Source organism: Lissotriton helveticus, chromosome 9 (assembly GCF_964261635.1).
Source record: "Lissotriton helveticus chromosome 9, aLisHel1.1, whole genome shotgun sequence".
Classification (NCBI taxonomy): domain Eukaryota; kingdom Metazoa; phylum Chordata; class Amphibia; order Caudata; family Salamandridae; genus Lissotriton; species Lissotriton helveticus.
Genome location: NC_136070.1, coordinates 461,946,462 through 461,959,202, shown reverse-complemented (window position 1 = coordinate 461,959,202; position 12,741 = coordinate 461,946,462). Strand labels below are relative to the sequence as shown.

The window sequence follows — 12,741 nt, the reverse complement described above, 5'->3', positions numbered from 1 at the left end:
TATCCAATACAACACATAATTTTGGAAAAAACATCAGCCGTTAGTGGTACTTTTTTGAAAAAAAAAACATTTTACATTTTAGAACCCCTGGAATCAGACCAAACAGTGGCTCTGATAGGCTATGCTCTACAGCTTGGATCCGAATTTTAACTCCATCCTGCTTGGCAACAAGTTTTAATTGTTCATTCTGGAGTCACTAGCAACCTTTAAATACAGACCTTCTGAGCTTTAAGGACAGCATCCCTGAAAGTTTTTATTGTGGCAAAGGTATCTTCTAGCGACAATCTGTTTACGTCTTCACATAGGTATAGCGCAAGCCTTGCTTTCTTTTTGCCAATGTCTTCCAACTCCCCTTCCAGTGATCTTAATGAATTGAGGCAGTCCTGAAATATAAATGAACAGATTTGTGTTGTGACGCAAACACACATTCAATCAGGATAATATGTTTAGTATTTTAAGAGCCCTTTCACCTGCCACCGAAGTTTCCCCATCATTTTATTTGAAAATGTGAAACACTTTCACTCCATTTTTGTAAAAGTATGTGTAAGCTGCTGAACTATTTTCATCATGCTTAATGCATGGTGCAATCACTGTGGGAAGAGGAACTTTGCGCAATTAGATCAAATGTGGCCACCATTCTTCACTTTTATCAACAAATAAACCAGCAGCAGTCTTCCCCAAAATGTGTCATGTATATCTGCAGCAAACCTAAATTAATTTAGCTGGATAGTTAGAAAATTAATGGTACAGCAACCAGGCACTCTGTAATTAATGAATTTTATTGGCATTGTATTTTCTGTATAATTGTGCATTTGTCGCATATGCCACATAATACCACATCTGCTGCATAATCTGCTAACTAAAGTATGCCAAAAACCATGTACGGAATGCTTGAATTAATCTCAGCCACTGGCAATTACTCGAGCCACATTCCAATTAGTAGTTAATTTGCACATCATTCCAACTCAGTTTGGACACATCAGTCTTGACCCTGCTCCAGTCGGAACAGTTCAGCCTGAACCAGCAAGCCAGGTCGTCCCTGAACCGGAACACAACCAACCCAGAACTAGTTTTACCCTAATGGTGGGCTTATCAGCCAGGGACATGATCTGCCAAGTCAGGTCACCGAAAACAGATATCAGGGCATACTCATTTATTTCGCTTTCTCCTGTTGATTTTAAACTTGGTGGAAGAGACTTTTTAATTATTTTTACATTAGTTAATCTATAAGAGAATGGTTAGCTTGATTCTACATGACTGGCAAATTCACAAAAAAAACAAAAACGACAAAACTGCTGGAGAGAGTTTAACTACAGTACTGCAGATTTAAGACAGAAGTCAATGGATTTCTTATCTAAAGCTTGCAAGAGTTACTGCAGCAGCCTTTATCAACATCTATATTTCTGTGAGGAACATATATTGACAGAACTGAATCACTACAACTGTGAATAAATCAGTAAGAACAGGCCTCTTTCAAGTTTCACTGCAGTCACATTAGTGGTGCATATTGGTCTCACACTAGACATCTTTATGAGCTGTCAAATTATAGACACATCTTCTGAAACACGATTTTGAAGCAGCCTAGTAGACCACAGGATGCCTAGCTTTCAGTCCTGAACGTTTGACAAGGATAAAAAAAGTACGTATCAAACTTGCCTCCTTTATTTGTGAGTTTCGAAGAGTGTCTTGTTCTCAGTGAACCATACCCAATTAACTACCATGGGTGTTTATGAGACTATATTTATCTATTGATTTTTTTTATTTTTAAACTCTTGATCCCTACAGTGGATCATTTTGATTATGGTGTCGTTGTAATGATTACATTTTACACATAACTACATTAGGTTGAAATGTGCATCATCATGCACATCTGACATGTTATTAGTGTTGTCGTCCATTGTGCCACTTGCAATTTTCTCTGGGGAAAGTATTGTTGCTTGTGCCAAGCTACCAAGGATGAGCTATAGAAACAGGTTTACCTCACTGGAGTTAATATAAAGTAGCTTTGTGTGAGTTCAGCCACAACTCTTCCCGTAGTTGTATGATCTAGATTCCTACAATCCTTTTTCAAAGCAAAGTTGAAATCTTGCGGTTACATTAACAAAATTTGGTTTAGTCCCAGCCAGGGCACCAAGTTACTTATTAAGAGGGCCCAACAATATTACACCATTGTTGATATGGAAGCACAGTCCTTAATAGTCCGTAATCTGCAAACCCCTTTTATTGTGCAAAGCTAGAAGACTTTCCCCAGTATTCTGGTACCAGCAGTGGGAGCTTCCTAAAAAGTATTTACAAGCTAAGAGTAATTGAAAACCTTTAAAAGTCAGTATTTCATAGTCAGAAAGCACCATGCCCCCATCAACAGTAATTGTTGTAAAGGTGCCAGAATGCTTGGGAGGCTTGTCACAGTGTCAATAAACCAGTAGGTCTGGAGCGCTCTCTCTGCCAGATCCTGCAAGGTCTTGAAATGTGCACAACAAGCTAAAAACAATTCCAAGGCATTTGCCAAAATTTACTGCTGGCTTACACGCTAATGGATTCATTGAGGAGCCTCTGAAAGTCTCTTGTCTTGAATCCTATACGATGGTTTAGTTTTATATTCGGATTGCTCCCATTAACAAATCTGTTTATTATGTGTTATTTTTGTATCAGTCTTTATTCATTTTTAAGTAAGACATAATGCAACATTGTATAGAATCACTACATTTTCAAATGATATTGAAATACACCAGGATAAGAAGAAATAAAGAAATCTGAGATGAGTGAAGAAATGATTGCGATAGAACACAAAATTAACCAGAGGAGCCAACAACACAGGACTTAAATGCAACGGAACAGCTTCATAAGTCACCTCATATACTAAAGCAATAATTATATGAAAATTAACTGTCCTGAGTCTACGTGCCCACAAATACTCCGCAGTAACCAGCCGCTGGGCCAGGAGCTAGGATTTTTTCTACTCCTATTTGAATCCTGGTAGTTTTATTTATCAATCACTTCAATGGGCCTTCCATCCTCTTAAGGGTATCATGTCATAATGGTTAATGTACTCACTTTTTCAAAGATGGGTTAATTTTGGCTTGAATCCAAGTGAGCAACAGCTGTAAGAGATAGCAAATAGTTTTTTGACTGACCTTTTTCAACTTCAGAGGTTACCTCATACCATCATATCTGAAAGGGGTACTCAGTAACTGTTTTTGGAGAGCCTTGTATTTCCTGTTTAAGTCAAATCAGGAGGCATCTGGAAGTGATCGATGCACCACAATGCATTCATTCTCTTCTGTTTTTAGCACCCATTTGATACGATCGTTGATTCTGATTTTTGATCATTTGTAGCTGGAGATACTGCTGGATTTTCACCTGGATTCTTCCTGATGGCAGGGGGAGCTGGGTGCCTTAATACCCAACTCTACATTAATAATAATCTACCATCGGGGGCGTGGCCAGCAGCATGGCCGACTAGACGTGCCGGCACAGAGCTCCGGCCGAGCCACCTAAATATCCGACTTACCTGATCCCCCAAGACCCAGGAACGCCGCAGCAGCAGGGAGCTGAAGCCCGGGCACCTGATACGGTTCATTGCAGAGCTGCAACGAAGGCGATCCCTGCCAGGGCACCGGGTGAAACGGAGGCTCTGCTGCCTCAAGGAGAGCGAGATGGCGGCCCCGGTGCTCCGATAGAGAAAGGCGCTCATTGAGAACCGGCGGCCCCCTCGCCACGCTGCCGCAGGCCCGGGGAGGCTCCGCTGGATGCTTGGCGGCCGGGCGGACGGCTGCATACCACCTCCGACGGACATTAGAGGCGGGATAGAAACGACCACCGACCGCCTTATCCAATATGGCGGCCGGCGTGGAGGCTCCGGGACTGTGACGGCGGGGTCCCCCACACTGCTACCGCGGCCGGAGGGAGTCTGTGACCTGCTGCGGGCCCAGGAGCGGAGCGGAAGGGGGGCCTGCACCGAGGTGAGGAGCTCAGTATCTGCCTGACGAGAAGACCGGGGTCGGCCCCTGAAGCGGCGCCCGCCTTCACCAACATGGCGGCCGCACGCTAACTGTGTGCTGCGGAGCGGCGCTTGACTCGCGGTCGGCCGCGAAGGCCTGCCGGGGGGGGAGGGGGCTGGTCCCTGCCGCCCTAGTGACCAGGTGGCCCGCTCTGGAACAGTAGAGACGGGGCGTCACCACGAGCCCTCCGTACACAGCGCCGCACTACTGCCCTTCTGAGTGGCGGCCCGGGACTGAGGCGGTGAGGAGCACAGGGAGTGTACGCGGGCCCCTGGCCCAGAGACTTTCAGGATATCAATTGGGGGCCACCCAAGGGCATTGCGTGTTCGAGGCACTACTTGACTCGGCCTCTGTTCCCGGCGCACGGCCAAGCCCAGCGATACCGCGGAGGGAGGCAGGGAGGCAGGTTCATCCCAGAAGCCCCTGGCCTCTTGACAACGCAGCTATGGGCAAGAATACACCGATACCCAAGACCAAGCGGCAGGGCCTAATAGATGATTTCGCGGCTCCGCGACCAGCGGTGGAGCAACGGCCCATGCAAGCAGGCGCACGCAATGACACGGACGTGCTGATGGAGGCCATACGGGCGTCTAGAACGGACATCCAAGCTTCACGAGCGGCCTTGGAAACCAAAATCGGGGAGGTCGGGTCCGAGGTTATGCTGCTGCGCCAGGACTTTCGAAACTTGACCGACAGGGTCTCTGAGACCGAGACGAGGTTGACGGAAAATGAGAAGTCGGTCTCTGAGCTGAGGAAGGACATGGCAGAGCTCCAGGCCTCACACCGTCAACTTTTGTGGAAGGTGGATGATGCCGAAAACAGGTCAAGGCGGAATAACCTGAGATTCGTGGGCTTTAGAGAAGGGGTTGAGGAAAGGAGTATGGTCGCCTTCCTTCTCGACTGGCTCAAAAAGACCTTCCCTACGGCGCGGTTTTCCCCGTGTTTTCTCATAGAAAGGGCGCACAGGGCGCTCCTGGCCAAACCACCGGAGGGGGCGAGACCACGACCGGTCATAGCCCGGTTTCTGAACTTTGCCGATCGAGATCTGATATTGCGTGAAGCCAGGACACTGGGCGAGATCCGCTTTGAAAACACCACCATAATGATCTTCCCGGATTACAGCCAAGAAGTTTCTAAACAACGCCGCTCCTTTGACGCTGTAAAAGCAAAGCTGAGGTCCCTCAACATCCAGTATATGCTCCTCTTCCCGGCCAAGCTTAAGGTCATCTATCAGGACAAATCCATCTTCTTTGCACACCCAGACGACGCGTGGCAATGGCTGGAGGAGCGACCTATCCTGAATAGTAGGGAGGCGGCGGGCCGGGCAGTGCTAGACCGGTCACTACGGGACAAACCGCAATGGGAGAGGCCGAAGCCGCAACGACGGAGACTGCGGAAGACACAGCGCAAGACACCGCAAACGCCATACAGGACAAGCGACCAGCAGGGCAGGAGGCGAGGCAGGTCCGCGTCACCGGGTACTGACTCTGTTGCAGGCTCGAGGTCTGGTAGCCTGCGAAATGGAATCCGTTCTGAAGAAGAAGAAATGGAGGAATCGGAGGGCCGGGCATCCGACGGGGAGGAGGATGACGCCAGGAGTGATTCGCTGCACCCTCTGGCCAAAGAAATCCAGCAGTTGGAGCAAGACTCTACAGGTCGTGAGGGACAGATGGACACACAAGACTCACATTCGTGAACTATGCTGCACTGGGAAGGGGAAGAGATGACGGCTCGGCGAGGCAGAGCAAGCAAGTTGGCACCCCCCTAGTACTGTTCTTTGTGCTTTTAGCACTGATTGCGGTTTATTGAGGGTGGGATGTGTGGGAGGGCGACAGGCCTACTCCCATGGATAGTTGAGACCCGGATGGGGATGCAACTGGAAGGGGAGGGAGGTGGGGTGGGGGGAGCGGATTGGGGTTTTGCTACCATGTTACCCCACGTTGGGGTTGTTGAGAGTGTTGGGGAGGGAGGGGGGAAGTTTGTCAAACTACAGCAGCAACGAGTCCGGGAGAATTTTTTCCCCCGGTTGGGGTCTACAAAGGTTATGGGGGGGAGGGGGGAACCCGTTCAGGAACAGCAGAGACACGCCAGCCCACAGTTGATGACATCCCTAAGTCACGGTCCCACCCAGGGAAGGTTCAGAGCAACACAATGGCAAGTACACTAGACGCTACACCCACGGGTGACACAGGGTTCACGGTGCTAAGCTGGAATGTGAACGGCCTGGGGTCGAAAATTAAGAGAGGTTTAGTTAATGCGTACCTCAGACGACTGACACCAGACGTCATCCTACTCCAGGAAACGCACCTTAGAGGGAACCAGTGCGCATTTATTGCGCGGGGAAGATATACTGTCCTGGCACATGCGGGATACACGGCAGACTCCAGGGGGGTGGCGATCCTTATAAAAAAATCGGCGCCGTTCACGATTACACGCACTTGGCTAGACCCTCAGGGCACATATGCGGGAGTCCAGGGGTTGTGGAAAAGACGTAGGTTCACGATCATATCAGTGTACGCTCCACCCAAGCTACAGGCTCCCACACTGAAGGCGGTTGCTAATATCCTACTGGACACGGCTGACACAACTCAAGTAATGGGGGGGGACTTTAATGATGTCATGTGCACCACACAAGATAGGTCGGGGACTTCACACCCACTGGGATCCACAACTGCCCTGGCCCGGCAGATGAAGACCCTCGGCCTCACCGACGTATGGCGTTGGCTCCATCCAACACAAGTAGCCTATTCCTTTTACTCCGGGGCACACAAGGTCTTCTCCAGGTTGGATTATGTTTTTATGTCTAGGCAGGATATCACGGTTGGAGACCTGGCAGAGTACAAGGCGCGGGGGATCTCCGACCACTCCCCCCTATTAGTGCAGGTGGGACGAGACAGAGGGGTGAGGCAGTCACAATGGCGATTAGCGGCATGGGACATCCAAACCCCGGAAATACTTAAGGGCGTGCGTGCAGACATACGGGTGTACATGGCCGAAAATGAGGGTTCGGTGGACTCTGGTGTTACCCTCTGGGAGGCTATGAAACCAGTCCTGAGAGACCGCATTCAAACTAGGCTGGGAGAAGCTAGGAGGTCGCGCCAGGGTCAGGTAGAGAGTGAAGAGGTCTCCATTTTAAATTTAGAAACGGAGTATCACCAACAGAAGGGAGAGGCCCGCCTCAGGAAATTGATTGACGCACAGAGACGTTACAGGGAATTAGTCACGGATGAGGCGCGCACTCAGGCACTGGCGACGTTGCATCGACTGTATGATGTCGGTGACAAGTCGGGCAAACTTTTAGCCTGGCTGAGTAGGAGGGAAACTGCGGCGAGATGGGTGGATATGATCTCGTTACCGGGGAACAGGCAGGTTAACACGGATAGGGACATAGCCGAGGCCTTCGCGACCTATTACGAGGACTTCTACAGAGCTAGGGACCTGGGCGACTGTGAGGACGCCCATCGCTACTTAAGTGGTATGGAGTTGCCGACGTTATCCGCGGAGGCTACTGCAGCCCTGGAGGCGGATCTGACGCTGGACGAAATCTCTGAAGCTGTGACGGCGTTGAAACCGGGGAAGACTCCCGGGCCCAATGGCTTCCCGGCAGAATTTTTTTAAACGTACGGCGGATCTGTTGCAACGACACGTGAAGAACCTCTTCACGGACGCATACCATGCAGGGAGTTTTCCTCCGGACCTGGTCTTGGCCACTATTATCCCAATCTACAAAGAGGGCAAACCCAAAAACGACTGCTCCTCCTACCGCCCAATCTCCCTCCTAAATACGGAGACGAAAGTACTGGCCACTATCCTGGCTCGACGGTTGCGACAGGTAATCACGGAGTTGGTGCATATGGACCAGTCCGGTTTCCTTCCGGATAGGGCGACCAAATTGAATCTCCGTCGCACTCACAACTGGCTACAGGAGGTCCGTGAGAGAAGTGAACCCCACTGGTTCCTCTCATTGGACGCGGAGAAGGCATTTGATGCAGTCCACTGGCCCTTTCTGATGGAGACCCTCCGACGTTTTGGGATTGGTCCCAAATACATGCAGTGGGTCCGGCTCCTGTACTCCAACCCGAAGGCGAGAGTGCGGATCAATGGAAGGCTGTCCCGTGAGTTCCCCATTGGTAGGGGTATGCGCCAGGGCTGCCCATTATCCCCCCTCCTGTTTACCCTTACGATTGAGATTTTAGCGACACGGATTAGACAGAATCAGGATATCGGAGGTTTTAGGTGGGATACTATTGACGGCACACAGGAAAAAATATCTTTGTATGCCGATGACGTACTATTGTTCGTGACCGACCCAAGCAGGACAATTCCAGCACTGTTCGGGGAGCTAGGCGAATTCGGGGCGAGGGCGGGACACACGATCAATTGGCACAAATCGGTCCTTTATGACCCACAAGGCAAGGAGCGTCATGAGTGCCTTCCGAGACAGCTTATTCATACGACAGACGGCTTCCAATACCTGGGCGTATATATAACGCTAGATAGGACACGCTCCTACACTGCAAACGTGGCTAGGATAATGGTAGAAGCAAGGTCAGAAATGGACAGATGGAGGCAACTCCCGCTCACCCTATTGGGCCGTGCCGCACTATATAAAATGGTCCTACTACCCAAGTTTCTCTATGCACTCCAGAATGAGTATTATCCCCTGCCATTGGCGACTCTGACTAAAATTCATGCGGACCTGCGCGCCTTCCTGTGGCTGGGAAAACAACCTCGTGTGGCCCTCACCACGTTGCAGCGCCACCAATATAGCGGGGGTATCTCGCTTCCCAACCTGGAGGCGTATTATTGGGCGGAACACCTCGCCCCGATCAACGAGTGGCTCCATGCGGCGGCCGATCACCCCACCTATGCGCTGGAAAGGTCTCAATGGTCACGCAAATCTATATTGCATTACCTCTATGGGGAAGCGGTAGGCCAGCACTTCCTTCCCGCCACTAAGATAACGTTGACAGCGTGGCGTAGGGCAACGAAAAGAATGGGTTGGGACAAGAGGATCACTCGTCAGACACCACTGTGGTACTGCAAGTGGCTAGGAGAACTGAATAAACTGAAAGGTTTTAGGAGGTGGGATGACATAGGCATCTCCACGGTAGGGGACGTGATTGCAAAAGGGGAATTAAAGACCTTTCCGGCACTCAGAGCAGAATTTGGCCTACACAACACTCAGTACTACAAATATTTACAACTGAAACATGCCTGGAGCGCACAAAACATTGTACTGGCAGATCTCCCAGAGTACGCACCACTGGAGGGTAGACTGCTGCAGGAACAGATACAGGGTGGGGCGATATCCCTAACGTATAAGACTCTAACCAACAATATGCTGGGTGACCTGCAAGCCCTACGAGATAGATGGGAGGCGGATATGGGGGACATGGAGGATCTAGACTGGGAACTCGCCCTCATGCACCCCCGTGAGGTAGCTATTAAGTCCAGACTCCGCCTCATACAATTTAAAATACTGCACAGATCTTACTTTGACAGGGTACGACTCTTTAAAATGGGTAGGATACCAGACACAACATGCCTTAGATGCCATCGACACACAGGTGATTTCTTCCATACACTGTGGGGGTGTGATATAATTCAAGAATACTGGGAGGAGGTGTTCCGGGAACTGGAGGATGTATTGGAGGTGGCCTTACCACGTGACCCTAGACTGGCATTGTTGGGTACGATCACAGATGTAGACCTGCCCCGCCCCTTGACTATCTTTCTGGTACTGGCCTTAGTAGTGGCAAAAAGAGACATCGCAAGATGCTGGGGAGCGCCCGAAAAACCGAACATGGAAGAATGGCGGAGGGGGTTGGATCTGTACATGGCGGCGGAGAGAGTTACTTATCGTGCACGGGGCTGCCCCAAAAAATTCAGGAAAATATGGGCTAAATGGAGACAATTCCATGGGCTAGATTGAGACCCTGTGGACTAGTAAAATGTGGGAGGGGAACACCTGGATGAGATGGTGTGCACAGTGGGGACTCCTGAGTGTTATGTGACTACATTAATACCTGTTCTTGTGTGCGTGATTGTCGGATGAGACACGTCGAGAGAGGGTGGGGACCAAGGGGTGGGGGGGGTGTGGAGGGTTGGCGGGCGGCTGTTCCGGGGATTCTGTTGGGTTTTGGTTTACTTGTTCTTACTCTTGCTAGTTTGAATACGAAGCTATTACTGCAGGGTATGATATGATGTAACTACTGAGAAAAGTTGCGTTCCTGGCGGATAGGGCGGAATGTTGACACCCTACCGTCTGTCTACCTTTTTCCTTAGCGGTGATACTACTGATGCAACAATAAAAAGAATTAAAAAAAAAAAAAATAATAATAATCTACCATCAACATATAGGAAGCTGCCAATTCCCCCCCCCTTTTTAGATTTTTCCTGCCCTGTTTAGAACCCTATTAAGAAGGCATTTGCCACCTTTCAGCAGCATTATTACATTAACTGTGGTTACTTGGTGATTGCGTCCTTTCCTTTCAAAAAGGTGACTCAAAAGGCTCTCTCAGGGTCTTAGCCTTGACAAGGCGGATTACATGGGCAGACCTAAATAAGCATTGTTTTTGTGGGACCTTCCTTAAGCATGCTATTTCCTGAATTTAATACTCAAGTAGGACAGTGAGAGCGCAATTTAAGAAAAAATGTAGAAGTGCACCATATTTACAAGCACGTTGCATCAGCCTAGTAGAAATTATATAAGAGTGAGAAATATATAGAGTGGCAGTATATATGAGTGTTTAATTAGAATAATAATACATATACCAGTGTGAAAAGCTAATATAGAATTGTGTAGTGATGTTAGAATGATGCTGAAATCCCATGTTATGTGGCTGCTGTAAGGGAAAATGTAATTCTGCTAAACGTAGAAATGTGTAGGCCACATGGCAGTTCACAGAGAATACAAGTAGCTGATGCATTTCCACACAATATGGATCTAATGTTGTTGTAATGCAAAGTATTATTGATCATAGAACTGAAATATAAGTGTTTCATTTAATCAATGTGTTATAGTTAGAATACTGTTTAAACTAAAGAAATTGAAATGTTTGCAGAGTGCAGAGGCCTGTTTCATGTAATTCTAGTAGGCCTGAATAGATAAAGTCATTTCGTTTGATCTGCATGGGTTCGTTAGAGAAAGGTCAAGCAAAGCACAAGACACAGAGCCTGTTACATGGTTTACGACTTAGGAGATATGGTGGAGGCCGGAATTTGGGGCCCACAGAGAAAGTGTCTGTTTGCAGGTGCGAGGGGGTTTAATCAGGAAAGTGATGAATGGGCTTTGTTCAGAGAAGCCTGGCACAGACCTGTAGGAGGCTTCAGGAATTTCCTGGGGGGGTACCGTCCAGCAGGAGAAGAGCCTGGGAAGCAAGGTCAACGCTAACGATGGACCCAGAGGAGTACCAGCATGGAAATTGCCGCCAGAACCAACACCACGTGAGGGGCGTCTCTAAGGGCGTTTCTATTGGAAATGTGATTTTGTATTAGGGACAGCACCCCGGGGTGGAATTAGAGCAGATGGTCTAAGGAGCCTAAGAGAGCGGATGGGTAGGCAGATAGTTTTACTGAAGAGATCGATTTACATCAGAGGACTAAGGGAAGTGTGTGATCTTCTTTGGAAGTCACCACGGCTGACACCTTTTTAGGTAAAGATCTTGTTAAGTAGGGATGTCACTTAGTCTAGTGTAGGGACAGTCTAACCTGAACTTTTCCTTTCTGTAAATGACCCATAAGCTACAGCTTGTGTCTATGTTGGCAACTTTAATGCTTTTTGAATTTGTTTTAGTGATATCATTCTGCCGACTAAGAGCATTTAGAGAATTCTTGTTTGTATTGATTCCCGTATATCTTTTGAATCTTATTCGGAGATGTTTGTATCTCCAGATAACTTTGGCTTTATAATAAACTTTAAAACTTATTTGTAGTAAGTGGTTATTCAGAGTGGAGTAAGTTCTTATTTGATTGACCTAGTAGTAGATTGCCTTTTACTCAATGACAGGTACCAACGATTTAGTCGACCTGAATTGGGATCTGGAATAATAACGGTAGACCAGAAATCCCGCGATAACAGTTGGTAGCAGAGTGAGGATGGTTATCTTCTTGAGGAAGGTGATCTAGACTAGGTTAGATTATCCCAAGGTCCCTAGAGATCGAGAGATGAGCAGCGGAAGAATCGAGTGCCGAAGAAGGTGCTGACGGTGCGAGAGAAGCAGCAGAATCGGATGAGAGTGAGTATAACAAGTGTCATGCGTGGACAGATTGCAGTGTTTTGTGTTGTACCTGTATTGTAATGTCATGCGAAGTTGAATGCCTGTAGTGAGAATGAGAGAAGGTTGTGAGCGCGCGCAACGTGGTAAACTGGTAACCTGGTAAACGGGTGAACTGGTGAAAATCTTAAGTTCGAGGTAGAGCTTAAGTGGTTCGGGTGTATCGAACATCCAGAGTAGTTGTCGACCAGAGTAAGGAGGTCATGAGGTACCATTGACCGCCGCAGGACCGAGATAGGGGGAATGCAAGAGTGAGAGTCTGGGTAACGGACGCAGGTCGAAAGTTACCTGTGTAAGTAACCTATCAGAGAAGGCGATTGTCTGGACGTACACGGAAAGACATTTCGTCGGTTAAGGTGACAATTACAGTTAGACTGTGGACGTACAGTCAAGGAAAGTGATCGCTTGGACGGAAGTAATCATTTTTCGGAGTATGAATGGGACGCATGCATGACCGCGGA

The 12,741-nt window shown here is 48.4% G+C and overlaps 1 protein-coding gene across 3 annotated transcripts in view; it reads right to left on the bottom strand.

Moving 5' to 3' along the window:
* LOC144782789 (inverted formin-2-like) overlaps positions 1–12,741 on the bottom strand; it is a 410,221-nt gene that overhangs the window by 29,460 nt on the left and 368,020 nt on the right. For all 3 annotated transcript variants that reach the window (XM_078662079.1, XM_078662081.1, XM_078662080.1), the window contains one exon: positions 219–383. In XM_078662079.1, the coding sequence (XP_078518205.1) occupies positions 219–383 (165 nt within the window). The remainder of the gene's footprint in view (positions 1–218; positions 384–12,741) is intronic.